Source organism: Canis lupus, chromosome 10 (assembly GCF_011100685.1).
Source record: "Canis lupus familiaris isolate Mischka breed German Shepherd chromosome 10, alternate assembly UU_Cfam_GSD_1.0, whole genome shotgun sequence".
Classification (NCBI taxonomy): Eukaryota; Metazoa; Chordata; class Mammalia; order Carnivora; family Canidae; genus Canis; species Canis lupus.
Genome location: NC_049231.1, coordinates 27,188,764 through 27,210,311, shown reverse-complemented (window position 1 = coordinate 27,210,311; position 21,548 = coordinate 27,188,764). Strand labels below are relative to the sequence as shown.

General features: G+C 42.1%; 1 protein-coding gene and 1 pseudogene across 21 annotated transcripts in view; both read right to left on the bottom strand.

Moving 5' to 3' along the window:
* Nucleotides 1-21,548, bottom strand: part of FAM227A (family with sequence similarity 227 member A) — a 95,620-nt gene that overhangs the window by 20,814 nt on the left and 53,258 nt on the right. For 20 of the 21 annotated variants that reach the window (XR_005365586.1, XR_005365587.1, XR_005365585.1 and 17 more), the window contains 2 exons: nt 12,074-12,231; nt 9,819-9,971 (listed from right to left, as the gene is read on the bottom strand). The exons of the other annotated variant lie outside the window; for it this stretch is intronic. Coding sequence is in view for 16 of the 20 variants with exons in the window: in XM_038550569.1 (XP_038406497.1) it covers nt 9,819-9,971; nt 12,074-12,231 (311 nt within the window). In the remaining 4 variants the exon portion in view is untranslated. The remainder of the gene's footprint in view (nt 1-9,818; nt 9,972-12,073; nt 12,232-21,548) is intronic. 21 annotated transcript variants of the gene reach the window in all.
* Nucleotides 6,832-9,093, bottom strand: LOC100685556 (annotated as a pseudogene).

Below are 21,548 nucleotides of genomic sequence, written 5' to 3'. Positions count from 1 at the left end.
CACATTTTCTAACAGAAAAAACACTGATGTAACTTATTTTCTATATTGTTATTTCTTGAGATGTTGAAGTCTGCACATGCCTTAGACTCATATTTTCCACTAGAAAAAGCATCTTTAGTTTGTGACAGAATCATATTTTGAAATATCTCATAGAGTTCTGCAAAGAGGATTCTGAATTGGGAGTGCTCTGCCCCCAGATAAGTTTGAGGATCAGGGCTTTAGACTCGCATGTAAATGAAGTTCTCCAGCAGCCAGAACTTATTAGGTGTTTATGGCCCCGGGCCATCTCACTCAATGCATGATCCACCTGCAACGTGCAAGCTAGGCTCTTTCTCTATCTACAGCCGAGACTCTGGATTGCCTTTTCATTCTTTTTCTTTTCTTTTCTTTTCTTTTTTTTTTTAATTTATTTTTTATTGGTGTTCAATTTACTAACATACAGAATAACCCCCAGTGCCCGTCACCCATTCACTCCCACCCCCCGCCCTCCTCCCCTTCTACCACCCCTAGTTCGTTTCCCAGAGTTAGCAGTCTTTACGTTCTGTCTCCCTTTCTGATATTTCCCACACATTTCTTCTCCCTTCCCTTATATTCCCTTTCACTATTATTTATATTCCCCAAATGAATGAGAACATATAATGTTTGTCCTTCTCCGACTGACTTACTTCACTCAGCATAATACCCTCCAGTTCCATCCACGTTGAAGCAAATGGTGGGTATTTGTATTCTTTTCTTTTAATTACTTAATTACTTAATTAATTATTTGACACACACAGAGAGAGAGAGAGAACAAGTAGGCAAAGCAGCAGGCAGAGGGAGAGGGAGAAGCAGGCTCCAGGCTGAGCAGGGTGCCTAATGCAGGACTCAATCATGGTCCTGGGATCATGACCTGAGCTGAAGAAGGTAGATACTTAACGAACTGAGCCACCCAAGTGCACTTTTTTTTTTTTATATATTTTTATTTATTCATGAGAGAGAGAGAGAGAGAGGCGCAGACAGAGGCAGAGGGAGAAGTAGGCTCCATGTAGGGAGCCTGACATGGGACTCGATCCGGGGTCCCCAGGATCACGCCCTGGGCCAAAGATGGTGCTAAACCGCTGAGCTACCCGGGATGCCCCCTGGATTGCCTTTTCTAAGGGGGACTGCTCCAGGTCTCCCCAGCTGCAGACTTTCAACTCTGAGTCCTGTGCTGGTATCCAAGCCTCACACACACTAAGTGATTCATAAACGGAACGTCAGTCTAATTTCAAAGCCAGTGCTCCTAACTGATAGGCTCTATTTGGGAAATAAGTGGTAACTGAGGTCCCAAAAGAGTTCTAACCCTCCTAAAAGTAATATTCTATAGGGCATTTGCACCTTTTGTTTTTGTTATGGCCAAAGCTTCAAAAAATATACAGAACTAAAGAAAACTGCATAATCAACACCATTTACCCATTACCTAGCTTCAATAGTTACCAACACAAGGCTAATCTTGAATTATCCACTACTCCTTTTGCACCCCTACCATCCCCACCCCAAATGGGTGATTTTATTTTATTTTTTTTAAGATTTTATTTATTTATTCATGAGAGACAGAGAGAGAGAGAGAGGCAGAGACACAGGCAGAGGGAGAAGGAGGCTCAATGAAGGGAGCCCGGTGTGGGACTCGATCCCAGGATTCCAGATCAGGCCCTGGGCTGAAGGCGGCCCAAAACCGCTGAGCCACCCGCTGAGCCACGGGTGATTTTTAAAAGCAAATCCTAGATACCATGTCATTTCATCCATAAACACTTCATTAGATAACTCAGACATGACTCTTAAAAAATAAGGTAACTACAAAACCATTATAACATCTACAAAGAAAAACAATGCCCCAATATAGTGAGTTCCTTAATATGTTCCTTTGGAACACAGATACCAAAGAGTTCATACTCTAAATGCACAGCTCAATGAGTTTTCGTGTACTGAGCACACTCATGTAACCAGCACCAGATTAAGAAACAGAATACTGCCAGCTACCCAGGAGCCCCCTCATCCAAACCCTACTCAATCATACCCCGAGGGTAGTCCTGCCCTGATGTCTAACAGCACAGATGTGTGTTCTTTTTTTAAGATATATTTGAGAAAGAGAGTACGTGTGAGCATATGCAGGGGGTCAGAGGAGAGGCAGAGAGAGAGAGAGAGAGAGAGAATCTCAAGCAGACTCCCCACTGAGGGTGGAGCCCAACATAAGGCCCCATCCCAGTATACTTAGATCATGAGCTGAGCCAAAAACAAGAGTCAACTTAACTGACTGAGCTACCCAGGTGCCCCTAATAACACAGATGTGTTTTAAGGCCACCATTTTCTTTTGTAAACAAAATTCTGAGAATCAATTTATTAACAGAAGGCATGCTGAGCTTCTTGATTATGCCTTATCCAACAAAAAGTGAAAATATCGGGGCAGCCCTGGTGGCACAGCGGTTTAGCGCCACCTGCAGCCCAGGGTGTGATCCTGGAGACCCGGAATCGAGTCCTGCATCGGGCTTCCTGCATGGAGCCTGCTTCTCCCTCTGCCTATGTCTCTGCCTCTCTCTCGCTCTCTCTGACTGAATAAATATATCTTAAAAAAAAAAAATGAAAATATTTAGCAATGAGATTGCTAACACATAATTACAAAGTTTTTACTGACCTATAATACCTATACTATAATTCACCTAATAAGGATGCCTGTATTAAACAAGGATATCCTTATATATTTCTGAAGCACATATGCTGTAGACTTAATCTTGAATAAATTTAATATTAGCCCTAAATTATTTTTGCCTTGCTAATGCCATAGCTATGTATAACTATGGGGGCTAAGTTCTCGCCAATGGAATGAAAAATGGAAGGTTTATTTGTGACTAACAGGAGGAATGCATTTCTTTGGACTCATCTTCCCTTCTATTGGCTGGAATATAGACCTGATGGCTGGAGCCTGAGCACTAAGAGGCTAAATCATGGGCAAAGGATTATGGAGAAATAAGACAAAAGGGGCTTGGGTCCCTGAGACTGTGACCTGCCATATCTCCTGAACAACTTTTTAAATAAAAAATAGATTTGCTTATTCTATTTTTTTAAGATTTTTATTTATTTATTCATGAGAGACATAGAGAGGCAGAGACATAGGGAGAGGGAGAGGCTCCCCGGTGGGGAGCCTAATGTGGGACTTGATCCCAGGACCCTGGGATCACGACCTGAGCCAAAGACAGATGCTCAACCACTGAGCCACCCAGGTGCCCTTGCATCTTGTTTTAGCTACTATTTTGAGTTCTGTCACTTGAAGCTAAACCTAATTCTAAGTGATAGAATTACTTACTATGGGCTTGATCCTATAAATAGACTTTATGTGCCTTATTTTACTTGATCAGAACAACTCTCCAAAGTAGGAAATACTATCTATCTTCATTTAACCAACAAAGGAATGGAAGCTCCGCCATATATGTTACTGGTCCGATGTCACAGAGCTAGTAAGTAAAAAATCCTAAGCCTCCACCATTCCAAGGATCCCACCTTCAAGGATTGTTAACAACTATTGGGAGAGACAGACATCACAAAATATATGCAACAGGTAACACCTGGTGCATAGAAGTCGCTGAAAATATTTGTTGGAACAATGAGTGAAATATAGAAGAAACAAAGCATAATGAACTATAGAAACAGATACAAAAACACAGAACCCTAAAGAGCAGTTCCTATGGGGGCACCTGGGTGGCTCAGTTGGTTAAGCATCTACCTTCAGCTCAGGTCATGATCTCAGGGTCCTGGGATAGAGCCCTGTGTCAAGCTCCCTGCTCAGTGGAGAGTCTGCTTCTCCCCTAGCCCAGCCCCTCCCCTCACTCGTGTTCTCTCTCCCTCTCAAGTAAATAAAAATTAAAAAAAAAAAAAAAAAGAATGGGTCCTCCCCCTTCCCCAGTCCTGACCATCACCTGCATCTCTCCAATCCTTCCCCCTTCACACAGGCTTGGGTCTCCCACTTTACACTGAAACAGCCTTGTTACTCACCATCCAATCTTGCCTTTTTTGGTGCCAAATTTTGCTCCTTCTGCTTCCTAGCAATCTCAGTCACCATGGGGAGCCATACCTTCTCCCTAATGCTCCAGGCTCCAGTGTGTGACTTCAGGCCTGTGAAGACCGCTCTCTACCAAATCACCAAATCTGTCTCAGCCCCATGAGTCTGCATCTGGCACCCCAACTGCTAATCACTGCTTCCCCAAGCCCTTTGTTCCCTCAGCATCAGGATTGGTGCACCTTTACATACAGGCTCTTCTTTCCCTGTGGCCACTCCTCTCCTCAGCCCCATATTTTGCCCTCCATACATATGTGGTGGCTCTCTAAGGTTCTGTCCTTGACCTTGGCTTCTGTAAAATGGGGATAAACAGCTGTGCCTCTTAAACACACTATTTCATATCCTGATTTTTTTTTGTCCAATAATATGTCATGACCATTCTTCCTTATAAAAGAAGACTACTAAAAAAAAAAAAGACTACTAGATCAACATGACCATTTTTCTTCACTGCAGAGTTTGCACATATGATACCTTGTTAACCAATCACCTTTTGATGAACATTTAGGCTGAAATGCATTTTTGTGGTGCTGCTGCTCAACAGGCTTTTATGTGTGTATCATAATTTGGGAATAACTCAGCTGTATCACTTTGTAAAACAAAGTTACCTATGTGCTTATTGTTTTCTTTCTCTCCTATGATGGCAGATATTGGACCAAAAAAACAAAAAACAAAAAACCCCCAGCAATCCCCCCTTTTTCCATTGATAACCAAATCCAGTGTTATTTTGGGTAATGAAATTCCACTCTGGTCTAGGCATGGAAATCTCATTTTTCTTTGCCAAATATTTCCTAAGCTTCTTTTGCAGCCAGGATATCCACATGAGAATATTATCAAGCAGAGAAGACATGAGGGGGAGATAAGGAGCAAAAGAAGGCAAGTTCTTCTTTATAGAGAAAAGTGTCAGCTGATAAATGCAGAAGGGATGGTGGAAGTAGAAAGTCAGGTACAACCCTGAATAAAATAATTGATTCAGGCAAAGACCATCAATGATGCTAAAACCACTGGGTGAAGGTTTGGGGAGAGCAGGTCGTTCAGTCTCAAAGAATCACAGCACTTGGGACACTGGGTGGCTCAGCAGTTGAGCATCTGCCTTTGGCTCAGGGCATGATCCCGGAGACTCCGGGATCGAGTCCCACATTGGGCTTCCTGCATGGAGCTTGCTTCTTCCTCTGCCCGAGTCTCTGCCTCTCTCATGAATAAATAAAATCTTAAAAAAAAAAAAAAAAAGAAAGAGTCATACCACTTATTACAGACTAACTATGTAAAACAGGAATCTTACAGTGGAGAGGTCTGGAAGAAACCATCTATCTGGCTGAGCTGGCTGACCGGACACTGAGCATCTCCTGATGCAGTGTGGTGAGCATATACAACATCATCTATGAGGTATTCTCAGTGAAAAGATCTTCCCTGAATCCTCTCAAGCATCTAGTATATCCCCAATGTCCAGTTTAAAAGAAATACAGGGCATTTTGGAATAAGTTAAATGATACTCTGAAGAAATAATCAGAAATATCCAGAATGTGGCTTGAGCTTTTCAAAAAAGTCTGTCATAAAAAAATTAATAATGTAATAATTGATTCAGGGAATAACAAGAAAGGTGGGGGCAGGGCACTGGTATAGATGAAAAGGCACCAAAGAGATACAACAACATTTTCTATACAAAATAGAATTCCCAATCCTTTTTTTTTAAAGGCTTAAAACATATTTTAATAAGTTGATGCTGCATTACTGCTCCATTTCTCAGAAAAACTCCAAGGATATCAGGGACAAATCCAACATGGTACAGCAATAAAAAAAAATGCACAGCATAACTACCTAAGATTGGCAAGGCTAAGAGCTACTGCCTGGCCTTCAGCATACAGCAGCCCTGTTCCCAAGATTGTACTAGGCCTATCAAGAAAAGCTGTGAACAAAAAAAAAAACAAAAACAAAAAACAGAAAAGAAAAGCTGTGAACAGCATCATAGACATAAAAGGGCCATTCCTGGGTTGTCCTTACCAGGTCCCTAAAAGATGGAGGCAACTTAACACAAGATTTTTAAAAGATACACTAAAATGAAAATCTCTAAGAGAAAGGTCTTCCTTAGGACATGAAGTGGGGGGGATCCCTGGGTGGCTCAGTGGTTTAGCGCCTGCCTTTGGCCCAGGGTGCGATCCTGGAGTCCCGGGATCGAGTCCCGTGTCGGGCTCCCAGCATGGAGCCTGCTTCTCCCTCCTCCTGTGTCTCTGCCTCTCTCTCTCTCTCTATGTCTATCATAAATAAATAAATCTTAAAAAAAAAGGACCTGAAGGGGTTAATATACGGGATATAACAGAATCATATGTATGTTGTCTGTGGCCTCTGTGGACATTTGCCTGAATTCCCACCTGTGAGTGAATGGAATGGGGTTAAAGTAATTGGGGGATGTTTGTTTTTGTGATGTATGTGGCAGTGTCTATGGGGTTGGAGGATTTAAGAATGAGAAAGCATGGGATCCCTGGGTGGCTCAGTGGTTTATCGCCTGCCTTTGGCCCAGGACATGATTCTGGAGTCCCAGGATCGAGTCCCGAGTCAGGCTCCCTGCGTGGAGCCTGCTTTTCCCTCTGCTCTCGCTCCCTCTATGTCTCTCATGAATAAATAAATAAAATCTTAAAAAAAAAAAAAAAAAAAAAAAGAATGAGAAAGCAAAAAGAACAGGATGGACAAGAATGGAATGATCAAGATTAATGGGGCTCTAACTGTATCCATTTTGCCATGGTCCCACCCCCCCCAAGACCCTCAACAATCACATGAGGCTTCAGGAATGCACCACACAGAATCAATTAGTTAAACAATATACCACACAGACCTGATTTGTTAACTGTTGCCCCTTCCTTGCCCTCAGCCTCCAGTAAACTCCCTCAGAGTAGTATAGGCAAGGACGACTTAACTATTGGGAGGAATCCCTAACACTTTTCCAGGCCAGAATTCTGGGTAGTCCAAAAAGGGTCCTTCTTTTAAGGGTTTTTGGGAAACTAGACATTGAAATTTTTATTAGTATCGGCGACGTTTGTTTGGAGCAAATTCAGCTCCAGAAGCTGCACGGTTGAATGCAGGAGGGGTTCTACCAATTGCCCCAATTTCTTCCATTGTAGCAGCCTGGCCAAAGCGTTCAGTTGTTGGTGGGGTCAATCCCAAGGTTCCATCTGGCATTGTAGTGGCAGGTCCTGGAGGAGCTGGGCTACCAGCTGGCACTGGAGCAGGGGGCATGGCACCTCTGTTGTTTATGCCCATAGCACCTTCCATAGCCATCTGGCCCATCCGTATCTCCTGTTCTCTCGCATCAGGGAATGTTCCCTTGAATCCTTCCTGCTGTCGCTGCATCATTTCTTCCTGTTGCCGCCGCATCTCTTCCCTTCAGCGCCTGCATGACTCCTCCTGCCTGAGCTGCAGTTGCTTTCGTTTTTGCACTTCTTGGTTGTGCAGCTTTTCCATCCTCCTAAGTTCTTCTTGACGCCTCATCAAATCCTGTCTCATTAGCATGACCTGGTGCTCATGGCAAGCAGCCTCCATCTCCATCTCCAGCTTCTCAAGAGCTTCCTTGATGTTGTGGTCCACTTGGTCCTGCTGCTGCTTCTCCATCTCAATCAGTGCCTTCCAGCGCATGGCATACTCATACTCCAAGGAGCCAGGCTGTGCAAATCTGGGTGGTTGCTCTTGCTAATTGTGAAATTGCTGGTTCTTTATAACCAGTTTCTCTGGAAAGAAAAACTATATCCGCTCTGGAAGTCCCTCTTCATCATCCAACTGGTCCATGGGCTCCACAGTCACAGGCCGAGGAAATGTGGTTAGCAGGAAGGAGCCTTCACTGCACCTGTCCAGAGCTTTCCAAGCAGCCGGCTTCCCTGAGAATTCAACAATGCCTTTTCCTGAGGGCCTTCCTCGATCATCCACGATGACTACAGCCCTCTCCACCTGGCCAAACATGGAAAAGGCTTCCTCCAGCAGTTCATTGGAAACATACTGAGGAAGGTTTTGGACCGTGAGGGATGCAGGCAAAGCACACACGCAGCTGCTTTCCACAAAGTGGCATGTTGCCCAATTCTACTTTGGCAATTTCCGCTAAGGTTCATGTTTCCAAGTGGATAAAACCAAAGCCTTTATCCTTATGAATGAAGACTTTGCCTGCTTTCCCATATTTCTCAAATAGTTTCCTCATCTCCTCGGCAGTGATATCAGGAGGAAGATTGCCCACAAAGAGCCAGCTATGTTGGATGAAGGTCTTCTCTCCTGGTTTTCTAAAATTCTTCAGGTCAATAGTCAAGCCTTCATTTTGGCTGCTGACTTGTTGCCCATTTGCAGGTATTGGTGGCGGTGGTGGCTGCTGCTGTTGGTGCTGCTGCTGCTGCTTCCTTGGAGTATGGTTTTGCTTCTCCAAGTTAAAGGTTTTATTGCTCTGCATTTTTGCACCCCACTACCAACTGTTCTCTCCTCAGAGTAATGGCGACTTAGAATTCCCAATCTTTGATTGGATCCTGGAGCAGCAGCAAGGAAAACCAAAAAAAGATATTTTGGGGAAAAATGGGGAAATTTGAATTTGACCTAATTACCAGAGAGAGAAATGGCAAAATGTAAATAATTGGTAAACACAGTGAGGTCATATGGTGTTCACTGCACTATCCTTTCAACATTTCTGGCAGGTCTGAAAATTTTCTAAATAAAATAAAAATATTGAAAAAGTCAGAAGGCATAGGAAAATATCCATAATATGCTGCTAAGTAGGAAAACAAAGTCTAAAAACCAGATTAAAGTCTAAAACCCAGATACTCCTTTATGGGCCCAGGAGAAAAGACTGGAAGGATTTATAGGATTTTTAAAAGAAAGATCTATTCTCTGTTATTCTGGAATTTACATTCTGACCACAAGAAAGCTGAATGTGCTTGAGATAGTCCCAGGGCTAGGCCTCCAATTAAAAATTGTCACATGCAGGGGCGCCTGGGTGGCACAGTCAGTTAAGTGTCTACTTCTTGGTTTTGCTCAGGTTGTGAGATTGAGCTCCAGGTTGGGCTCCACGCTCAGCAGGGAGTCTGCTCCAGATTCTCGCCCTCTCCCTCTGTACCTCCCATTCTTACTCCTGCTCTTTCTCAAAATAAAATAAATACATCTTTAAAATGCATTTAAAAAAGAAATTGTCTTGTGCAGAGGTGCTTGGCTGGCTTGGTCAGTGGAATATACAACTCTTGTTCCTGGGGTTGTGAGTTTGAGGTATACAGATTACTTAAAAATAAAATCTTTTTTAAAAATTGTCTTTTACACTGAATAAATGTGTCTTTTTTAAAATATGCTGTGTAAAGTTAGTCTACTCTGAAGCCATCTTGGTAAACTACCCCAACAGTGTGAAGTTAGAATTCCTTCAGGGTGATGCCAGGTTCCATTCGAAATTTATTTGCAACCTGCTTGGGCACAGAAGCCATTGTCTCCACAAACCTTGGTGTGGTTGAACTGACAGTTAATGTGTTGTGACCTGGAGTTCACCATTAAAAGGGTCACCCAAGCAAAGTCCTGGAGTTTATTTGGTTATTATGATTGTTGGCACATCCTATGCAATATATCTAAATTGAATTATGGTATCAGATAAAATTATAGATGGGATTAAAGCTTGTGTATCATCCATTATCATGTGTAATCAATAAACGATTTAATATTCTCTTGAAAAAAAATTGTCTTTTAATCATCACATGCAACAAGACAGATGCTCAAACAATGCCCCTTCCCTAAAACCCTTAAGTACCTGAGGAAGTTTTCTTGCAGTCCCTTTAGGTACTCATCAAAATATTTCCATTCATTCCAGTGGAGTCGGTTCAGTTGGTGGAAGTTTTCCTTCCGCTTCTTCATGTTACTCAGGGTCAGGTCGATGACCTCGGCATAGGTCAGGACAGATTCAGTGGCATCTGCCGTCAAGGAAGACCCCACACTGTCAGTTGGTATTGACTCTGAGCATTACCAGCAGGATGGTGTCCTACATGGAGAGGGGGGTGAGATGCCAGAGTGGGGGAAATGACCTGTTTCTCCACCGGATCACTGAAATCTGAGCAGGAAATGACTCCTGCTCTCTGACCATGGCCTACTCGGGAAGGCAAGGAGCTATCCTCCCCTATGGCCAGGCCATTCTTGGTCTTTTGACAAAGCCCTTCTCTCCTCCGGCTGATGGAAGGGCTAGGAAATGCTTTTTTCAGACTGCCTAAAGTTCTCACTCTGTATGGTAACAGGTGGGAAATACTTAGTGTGGGAAACAGTTCATAATGTATAGAATTGTCATATCACTGTGCCGTACACCTGAAACTAATATAAGTCAACTATACTTCAGTAAAAAACAAAATGAATAAACACAGTTCTTACTCTATTAATTATCACTGTGGTGAAGAGGAAGGGATTCCAACTTTCAGTCCCAAGACCTCATTCCCAATATTATGTTTGTATGTTGAAAAATCTTCTGTGCCTTCCCCACCCTCTCTACCCCTTCGGGATGGGTCAGAATCTCAGGAGTGGGATTTCAGTCAAGATATGTCATCCTCTACATTTCTATTTTCTTCTCTGTAAAATAGGAATAGTAATTCCTGCCTTAGATGATGTTAATAATAATTATGAGTTATTATTTATTTAGAACCAGCCATATGCTATTTAATCCTGGCTGTAATGCTATTGGTTTGGTATACTTACCCTTATTCTATTTTATTTCAAGATTCTATTTATTTATTTATTTGAGAGAGAGAGAGAGGAAGAGAGAGAGAGCAGGGGGGAGAAGGATAAATAGAATCCACACTGAGCATGGAGCCTGAAGTGAGGCTCAATCCCATGACCCTGAGATCATGACCTGAGCCAAAACCAAGAGTTGGACACTTTAACCAACTGCACCACACAGGTGCCCCTAATTCTCCTTACTTTAGGAAGGAAATAAAAGATATAGAGCTCAGAGGTTAAGCTGTGCACAGATCTTAAGGCCAGTGGATTATGGAGCTGGGCTGTATATCCCCAACCCAGGCTCCTTCTACTACACTACACTGTCCACAGAGCAGTGAGGTGATCCATGAGAAAGTGCTTTATAGATAATAAAGTTATCTTTATTATATATAGATATTAATATCTATATAGATATTATCTATAGATAATAAAGCTATTATTCTCTGCATATAGACTTATAAATAACTTGGGGATATGAGCTCTACAGGGCAAGTGCTACCTAGCTCATTCTGAAAGCTCCTCCTGATGGGGAGCTATGTGCAGACAGGTAATGTTTCAAGCACTTGTTACCTGTTGGGCTCTATCCCAAGCCTTTATTGCTATTGTGCCTGTACTCTGCATAACAGCCCTAGAAGGCAGGTGTTGTTATCCCATTTTATAGATTAAAAAAATGAGGCTCAGAGAGAGGCTGAAACTTGTCCAAGATTACTTAGCTGGTCAACAATTGAGTTGGTTCTTGAGTTCAGGTTGACTTGATTCCACATTTTGACCCCCTACAGTAAAGTGCTAGGACTCAGGACACCAACATGTCACATCTATTTTCTTAAGATCTGAGTTGGTTACCAAATCTTTAAGATAAATGACAACAGGGCCAGAGATTTGCTGGAGGGTCTAGAGGAGGGGTATATATGTGTGTGAAGAGAATGTTAGAAGAAACACACACCTAGAACTCAAATCCTGATTGATACATATTCTGGGGTCAGGGAACATCTGGGAAGCATTACTGAGCTGCAAAGCATGTTCAAGTACCTACTTAGCCTTCACCCTGGTACATAGGAAGAGGTTGTGCACCCAGGGAAATCTGACTTGCTCAAGGTTCAATGTGGCCAGTTCATGAGGCAGACTTGGAACTAAAATGAGCAAGATTCTGATCCTTAGGCTCATATCAATGGCTACCCTTTATGGGCATATACTATGTGCCAGGCACTTGTGCTAAAGGCTGGGTGCCTCTCTACACCCTTGCTTCTGGAAGGAGGAAACAGAACTCTGGAGCAATATGTGCCCTGCCCGTGGTGGAAAGGATATGGGATGCTCTTGGTTTTTTCCCTCCTGACTATCAACACGTCTTTGCCATGCTGCTGTAGACTGGCGTAGTTCTGGAGGAAGTGCACAATCAGAGGGCTCTTCCCATAAATGTTGAAGAAGTTTGAAGTCAGCTCAGGGCTTTTGCAGGCTGGGTAAGACTGAGTAGGAAAGAGTGAAAAAAATGATATATTGTCATTTTTACTGCACGTGTTAAGAAATGTAAAGGTACCAATGTTCTTTGTCCAATAACTACAATTTTAGGATGCTATCCTAAGGAAATTCCCCAAATTATTTTTTAAAAAGATTTTATTTATTTATTCATGAGACACACACACACACACACACACACACACACACACACACCAAGGCAGAGACATAGGCAGAGGGAGACGCAGGCTCCATGCAGGAAGCCAGATGTGGGACTCGATCCCAGGACTCCAGGATCACACCCTGAGCCAAAGGCAGATGCTCAACCGCTGAGCCACCCAGGTGTCCTGAAATTACCCAAATCAAACAAAAATGATTTAAGTACTAAGATGCTCGCAACAGATATATATATATATATATATATATATATATATATATATATATATATTGCAAAAGGTTAGAATAACCTGAGTGTTCAAGAAAATATTGATATTTCTGTCCCAAGGAATAGTTATGCCGCTATTAAAATGTTTATAAAGAATTGGTCTTAAGAAACTGCTTCAGATATAATGGATTAAAAAATTGAGATGTGAAATCGGGTAGAGAGCATTATATACTTTCTATGAAATAAACCAGTTTTAAAAAAAAGATAGGAGACTGGGAGCTTAGTTACCAAAATGTTTTTTTCTTTTTAATTAGTTACCAAAATGTTAATGATTCATTCAGCAAATATTTATTGGGTCATTACCATGGATATATACTGTTCTGGTTGCTAGAGATTGAGCTGAGAAAATGACAAATTCCAGCCCCCATGGAGCTTGCATTACAATTGAGACACAGACAATAAAGGAATAATAATAAATAAAGGAATAACTTGACATTATGGAAAATAGGTGCTTTAGATAAGAATCAAACAGGACAAGGGGTAGAGGATGGTGGGAAGAGAGACTGGAGAGGAGAGGAATCTTTTCCATAAGGTGGTCAGGGAGGGCCCTGAGGAGATAGGAATGAGGATCTTTTCTAAGTGTGATGGAAGCCACTGGAAGGTTTGAGCTGGGGTTCAACATAATTGGATTAATTTTTCTACTGCTCCCTTTGACTGAGGTGTAAAGAAAGCCCTGCTGTGGGTGAAAGCTGCTGAGAGGAGTGGTTAAGGGGTCTCTGTTGGGGATGACGTGTATTGGGCTGGGACTGAGCCAAATAGTTGCAGAGAGGGGTGAGAAGGATGGCATTTGCAATATGCTGTGAAAGCAGAATTGGCAGGATTTGCTGGAGAAGAGAAGTCAAGGATGACTCTAAAGTGTAGGTATTAGTAGCTTCAGGTGGGAGGATCGGGGAAGGGACAGGTTAGTGGGGTGGGAAAATCAAAAAGTCTGCTGTAAAAAAAAAAAAAAAAAAGTCTGCTGTAGGGCACCTGGGTGGCTCAGTGATTGAATGTCTGCCTTTGGCTCATGTCATGATCCCAGGATCCTGGGATCAACTCCTGCATTGGGCTCCCCTCAGGAAGCCTGCTTCTCCCTCTGCCTGTGCTTCTCTCTCTATCTCTCTTTCTCTGTCTCTCATGAATAAATAAATAAAATCTAAAAAAAAACTCTGGTTTGGACACGCTATATTTGAGAGGAAGTATCTCAGGAAAGAATGGGCTGGGGCCAAGAGTGATTTGTTTTCCTTGCTTATATTCCTCTGCCTTTTCCCAAAAATGTCAATAATGATTATGTACTATCTTTGCATTTAAAGAAATAATACATTTTAATTAATTAATTTATTGATTGATTTTTTAAAAGATTATTTATTTATTTATTCACGGGAGACACAGAGAGAGAGAGAGAGGCAGAGACACAGGCAGAGGGAGGAGCAGGCTCCATGCAGGGAGCCCAACATTGGACTCGATCCCAGGTCTCCAGGATCACGCCCTGGGCTGAAGGCGGCACTAAACCGCTGAGCCACCCAGGCGTCCCAATACATTTTATTTTAAAGAAGCATATATAATTTAACTCAAAAAGTCAGCCTCGTGAATAAGAGCTGTGACAACATCTGACCGCACTATTCTCTAGTACTTTCCATTTTAATTGCTTCATGAGTTTGTTTGTTTTTTTTCTATTTATAGTATGGTCTCCTAATGTCATCACTTTGACATGTTAGGCCAGATAATACTTTGTGATAGGAGCTGTCCTGTATATAGTAGGATGCTGAGCGGCATCTCTGGTCTCTAGAAGCTGGTAGGACTCTAACTTCTTCTTCAGTTGTGATGACCTGAAAGGTGTCCAGGCATAGCCAAGTCTCCTACGGGGCAAACCTGTCCCCAGTGGCGAATTACTATTTGACAGCAAGATCCCACTGTGATCACAGAAACCTGAGACTAGTAAGGAACCAACAGATCATTTGGCCCAACGATTCCTAAAACCCTAAAAACCTACTGCCAAATCAGGGACTCATCTGTGTTTACTGGTCTCCCAGCAAAATGAGGGCAACGAGGAAAAAAAAATATTGCAATAAATCTGACATAAAGTAAGCTTATTTACTTTAAGATCTTTCTTTTATTCTGGGATTATCTTTTCTACTTTTTTGTATTAATGACTTTTCTTCTATGAAATCACGGTGATGGTAGATAGCAGTTATTTTGCTTTAATGAAATTATTTAGTTAAAAAACTTTTTTTTTCAAAGTCCAGAGAATTCTAAAGTGAATCCAAGATCCATCCTCCTTTCCTGATAGGTCCCAATTCTTGTGCCTGTCCTCTACTGCATTTGTGTTTAAGGGGACTTTAAGTCAAAAGTCTTGCTCTTCCGTGAGGGCCACTGGAAGGGTCCTCAAAGGCCTTCACAGCTCTGCCAGAGCCTGCCTCTCACCTATCCAGTTAGAGCCAGGGCACAGTCAAAGCTTGGTCAGTCAAAGCTCCTGCTCCTGGGATTTTGAGTCTTGAGTGAGGTAAAACATAGATTGAAAAATATGGGAGTTCACCCATTTATTTTTTTTTTAAAGATTTTATTTATTTATTCATAGAGACACAGAGAAAGAGAGGCAGAGACACAGGCAGAGGGAGAAGCAGGCTCCAAGCAGGGAGCCCGACGCAGAACTTGATCCCGGATCTCCGGAATCAGGCCCTGGGCCGAAGGCGGCACTAAACCATTGAGCCATCCAGGCTGCCCAGGTTCACCCATTTCAGACACGTCACCTTGAAGAGATAGTTCAAGGGTTGAAACTATCATGATTGGTAGTTGGACTGGTCCTTGGACTCAATTTCAGACTTTCTAGCTACTCAATATTCTTCCAGTTTTTGCTCAAGTTGGCCAAGGACAGGTTTTTGTTACTTAGAAGCAAATAATTCCAACTAATATACCTCCTTTCAATAACACTCTCAACAGGTAACTGTCCATTTTTGCTTCCCTAACTTTGGAAACAAGGAACACACTACCTTCAGCATGTTGGTAAGCATCGGATTTCTCCTCACAGGTGGGAGGGAGAGGAAGGCTCTTGGATACAGGGACCTGGGGATAGTTGTGGGAAGGGCTGGCTCCTAGCCACAGCACTGGGCAAAGGCTGGGCAGTATGCAAGATGAGAAGTTCTGAAGCATCAGATCCAAGGGGCAGGAGGAAAGCAGAGTAGGAACTAGAGTGAAGCATTGGCATCAGAGACCTGGCAAGAGGAATGAGTTGGTTTGAGAGCCAGTGCTGGAACAAGACCAAGAGACAGTGTGCCGCAGAGACAGAGGGTAAAGCTAGTTTTAAATGACAACTTGGACCCTTAGAAGTTCTTTCTTACCTTAGATAAAAATCTGACTCTGTAATTCCAACCCATCTTCTTCCAGAACCATGTGTAACAGACTAGTCCTTAAAATATTGGAGGAGAGCTCTTGATCTCCTCTATGTCTTGTCTTCTCCAATCTAAACATCCTTAGTGCTTTTAATAACTCCTGCACAGACTCCAACCAGCTCCCTCCCTCTGCATGTACGTTAAATGAAATGTTCTGAACTGGGACTGTCCTCTTTCTCATTCTGGGCCAACAGAACTTCCTTTTTTAGAAGTTGGTTTTTTTTTTTGTTTGTTTTTTGACACTTAGAGAACATTTTTCTGCTATCTCTGAGGATGAAAGCCTCTATTATTACTTTTTTTTTTACAAAATAAATTCACTTTCACTGTGAAAAATTCATATAATATTTTAAAAAGGCATAAAGTAAGAGCTAAAAGTCTCCCTCATTCCCATTTGTATCCCTAAGAATAAATACTATTAACACTTTTCTGGGTATCCTTCCAAACCTTCTGGTAGGCACATACCAATCTTATACCAGAATATATTTCAAAAATAAAAATGGAATCATACTCTATACAATGTCTTATTACTTTTCCACTCACCAGTATCTAAATGCATTACCTGTAACATTCTCTTGATTTATGAACTATAAACCTTGTCAACTAACTTCTTATAAAAGTTATAAATCTGTCTCACTGGAACCATATATGTTGTCTACCTTGGATTTGGCTGCCTCTACCCTTTGTAACTCCTATATAAACATAAATTCCCCAACTGATTAATGTTGACCCATGGGTAGGGACATCTCTATGCCCTTATTCAACAGAAGTTATAGAAGATGAGAACTTCTACCCTCGGCAACTTAAAAGATTTAAAGGTCAACATTTTTTTTTTTTTTAAGATTTTATTTATTTATTCATGAGAGGCACAGAGAGAGAGAGAGAGGCAGAGACACGGGCAGAGAGAGAAGCAGGCTCCATGCAGGGAGCCTGATGTGGGACTTAATCCCCGGCCTCCAGGATCATGCCCCGGGCTGAAGGCAGGCACTAAACCACTGAGCCATCCAGGGATCCCCAAAGGTCAACATTGTTCAGGGGGGAAAATGATGAGGAGAACAATGGGAAGAGAAATGTAGATAAAATTCAATTTCCTTATCACTTGCAGCCCCCTGATAAAATACCTGAGAAAAGCAGTGTGTGACATTCCTCAAGGAACTCACCTTAATGTTGATGTTTTGTAAGAGACTAAAAATCAAAGACCTCTAGGATTCTCTAAGTCTTCTTTAACATGCAGAAACCCCTTTTAGAGACTTCTGTTACTTCTACCATCTCCCCCACAAAACTTAAAAGTATATGAGTCACTCTTCACAATCGCAGTTCAGCTCCTTCTGCCCACGGATTCTGTGCCCATGCTATAATAAAAGTGCACCTTAAAAAAATAAAATAAAAAAAATAAAACAAAGAAACCTCTCATTGTTTTTAATAGCAGCAATATCCATATTATAGGCATTTCACAATTTACCTTCTGATCTACAGAAATTTAAGTTTTCTTCCCTTTTTTTCCAGTCCAGATTAATGTAAAGGATGGTCATGTATGAACCTTTCTACAGGATAGATTATCCGAAATGGAATTGTTGGGTCATAGGTGTATATGTTTAAATGTCTTAAGGGGACACTCTAAATCATGATAAAACATCTAAAAAGTACTAGTAAATATATTTTTTAAGATTTAAAAAAAATTTTTTATTTGAGGGCAGCCTGGGTAGCTCAGCAGTTTGGCACCTGCCTTCGGCCCAGGGTGTGATCCTGGAGTCCCACGTCGGACTCCCTGCATGGAGCCTGCTTCTCTCTCTCTGCCTCTCTCTCTGCCTGTGTCTCTGTCTCTCTCTCTCTGTATATCTCATTAATAAATAAATAAAATCTTTAAAAAATAAAATAAATTTTTTTGTTTGAGAGAGAGAGAAAGCAAGAGCAAGAGCAAGAACAAGGGAAGGGGCAGAGGGAGAGGGAGAAGCAGGCTCTTCGCTGAGCAGGGAGCCCAAGGCAGGGCTCCAACCCAGGATCCTGGGATCATAACTTGAGCCGAAGGCAGATGTATAACAGAGTAGCCACCCAGCACCCTGCTAGTAAATATATTTTAAATTCTTCTCAATGAATGGAGGAGCTTGCAAGAAAGTAAGGAAAATCCTTTGAGGTCTAGGGAACTGAGGGAGTGCTGAAGTTGGATGTCCAGATTAAGAACAACTTCAAAGGAAGGTGAAATGAGAGTTCTTTCCTTGTTCCTGGTGTTAAGCCAAAGGCTCTACTGTTCACTGTTCTGCAGGCTTTTGATACTAATGTCTCTATCTAGTTCCCAAGGTCCTCTTCCATTCCTGGTGTAGTGGATGTAATAAAATGGTCTTAGCTGATACCAGAATTTACCATGGGGAGGGTGATGTAGAAAATGTTGGGTTTCGGAGCCTACAGCCAAGAATGAATTCTTGAGACATCTTCGAGGCAAAAAGGTAGTTTTATTAAAGCATGGGGACAGGACCTGTGAGCAGAAAGAGCTGCACTGGGGTTGTGAGGAGCGGCCCATTACATACTTTCAAGTTGTAAGAGGGTTAGGGAGAGCGTAAGTCTCTAAGGAATTTTGGAAGCAAGATTTCCAGGACCTTGAGGGAGCTAACTATTGTTGGGAAAAGATCATTAATTGCTGTCTAATAAACCCTTAGTCATGAGACCCTTCAGATGTATATCAGTGGGTCATATGCTTGGGGGATGATTCCTAACATATATAGTAAAACCCAAGTCATGAGATCCTTCAAATGTATCCCAGTAATGTTTGCAGTATGATTGCCAACATGTATTTTAGGGGGTAGAGAAAAAGGAAGTTTTCAAATAAATTTTTATATGTTAAAGTAGTCTTACAGGATCCTGGGGGTCAGACCAAGATTGCCTTTTGCCGTTAGCAAAGTGTCAATGTTGAGGTAGCTGAACTCCCAGAGGAAGGTCTCTCTGTCTAAAGGACTTGTCAGTGGGCTAAAGGCAGTAGGGAAATTTAGTTTTGTTCTTTTGCCTTGGTTTCCCACATCAAGGGGACTGTCCTTGCTCAGGAACACACAGCAATTAGCACTTGGTGAGAAGCTTAGTGTCAAAGGCAGAGTGAGGGCTATACTGCTTTGCCTCAGAAATGAGCAGGAGTTGGGGATGGGAGAAAGAGAAGAGAGTAAAGTGGAGAGGGCTTGGGAGGGGGTCTAACTGGTGGATAACTATAGATAAGATAACTTATAACTTGTAAGAAGGGTAATTCACACATACAAAAAAAGAAGAGTAACTCACATCACTGTTCTCAGTGCCACTGTGATAGGGTTTCCCCTCTTCCTACCTCTATCAACCAAGTAATACCTTCTATCGACACAACACACATAACAGGCCTGTGTGGACAATTTTTTCCCCTCAAAAATGAGGGGAAGAGGTGAGTTCCATATTTGGGCTGATGTTGTATGCGAAGAGCATATCCAAGACAAAAGGGGAGCTCAGTGCCAGAAAAAACATAAGCCCCCAGAGTTCACAGACAAATGGGGAGAGGATTGGGCTTCAAACAAATCATATAGCAAATGCCTGAGCAATCTCAAGCTAAATTCAAAGGAGCAGGGATCCCTGGGTGGCTCAGGGGTTTGGTGCCTGCCTTTGGCCCAGGGCGCAATCCTGGAGTCCCGGGATTGAGTCCCGCGTCGGGCTCCCTGTGTGGAGCCTATCTCTGCCTCTCTCTCTCTCTCTCTCTGTCTATCATGAATAAATAAATAAATCTTAAAAAAATAAGAATAAAAAAAATAAAACTTTAAAATAAATAAATAAATTCAAAGGAGCAGAGTGACTCCTGGTGATATCTGATTATGTGAGTAAAGTTTTTGCATTGTGAATAGGTGATGATATAAAAATATTGTGGAAAAAATTGGGAGAATAGGGATGCCTGGGTAGCTCAGCGGTTGAGTGTATGCCTTTGGCTCAGGGTGTGATCCCAGTTCAGGGATAGAGTCCCACATCAGGCTCCCTGATGGGGAGGAGCCTGCTTGTCTTTCTGCCTCTCTGTGTCTTTCATGAATAAATAAATAAAATCTTTAAAAAAAAAATTGGGGGAATATTTCATACATCTTAGAGTGGTAAAGATCTTTCATAGTAAGAAATGAAATCAAGAAGCCGTAAAAGAGAAGACCAATAAGAATGACTATAGAAGATTACAATTTTCTCACATAAAACACCATAATTAAAGTAAAAAGATTAAATAGTAAATGTTTTTGGCCATGCCTGGGGGCTCAGTGTTTGAGCCTTTGGCTCAGAGTGTGATCCTGGGATCAAGTCCCGCATCGGGCTCCCTGCATAGAGCCTGCTTCTCCCTCTGCCTGTGTCTCTGGCTCTCTCTCTCTCTCTCTCTCTGTGTCTCTCGTGAATAAATAAATAAAATCTTTAAAAAAATAGTAAACGCTTTTGCCAAACATATGACGAAGAATTGAGCATCTACAAATGAATAATAAGCCAAAGATTGAGAACCTCAATCTCAGAAGTAGAAATATTTCTACTTAGAAAAAAACCCCAAAAGACTCAGGCATTTCACAGAAGTAGAACGTCCAAAGGATTACAAATATAGAAAAACAGGGGTGCTTGGATAGCTCAGTCAGTTAAACCTCTGCCTGCCTTTGGCTCTGGTTGTGATATCAGGGTTCTGGGATCTAGCCCCAGGCCCCAATGGGGTCCCTGCTCAGTTTTCCTTCTCCCTCTGCCCTTCCCCTCTACTTGTGCTCACTCTCTCTCCCTTAAATAAATAAAATCTTTAAACAAAATTAGGGGGCAGCCCGGGTGGCTCAGCGGTCTTCAGCTCAGGGCCTGATCCTGGAGACCCAGGATCGAGTCCCATGTCAGGCTCCCTGCATAGAGCCTGCTTCTCCCTCTGCCTGTGTCTGTGCCTCTCTCTCTCTCTCTGTCTCTCATAAATAAATAAATAAAATCTTAAAAATAAAAAAATAAACAAAATTAGGCCACTTCACTCATAATTAAAGCATTAATACCGAAACAATTAAAAAGTACCATTTCCCCTTCATGAGAACAGCAACAAACAATTTGATGATGCACGACATTGGCAAAGGTACCTGGAAGGTCTCTTGTAGGTTGCTGGTGGGAATATAAATTGGCACAACTTCATTGCAGAGCAATTTAAGATGTACTATGATTTAGTAATTCCACTTCCAGGAGTGTTTCTACATGTGCACTTGAGCCCAGAAACACATAAACACTAAGATGTTCAAGGCAGCAGTATTTGTTTTTTGAAGGATTTTATTTATTTATTTATTTATTTATTTATTTATTTATTTATTTATTTATTTACGAGAGACACACAGAGAGAGAGAGAGAGGGAGGCAGAGATACAGGCAAAGGGAGAAGCAGGCTCCATACAGGGAGCCCAACACAGGACTCGATCACGGGTCTCCAGGATCACACCCTGGGCCAAAGGCGGCGCTAACTGCTGAGCACCCGGGCTGCCCAAGGCAGCAGTATTTGTAATAGCAAAGACTGGAAGCACTTACATGCCTACTGATGG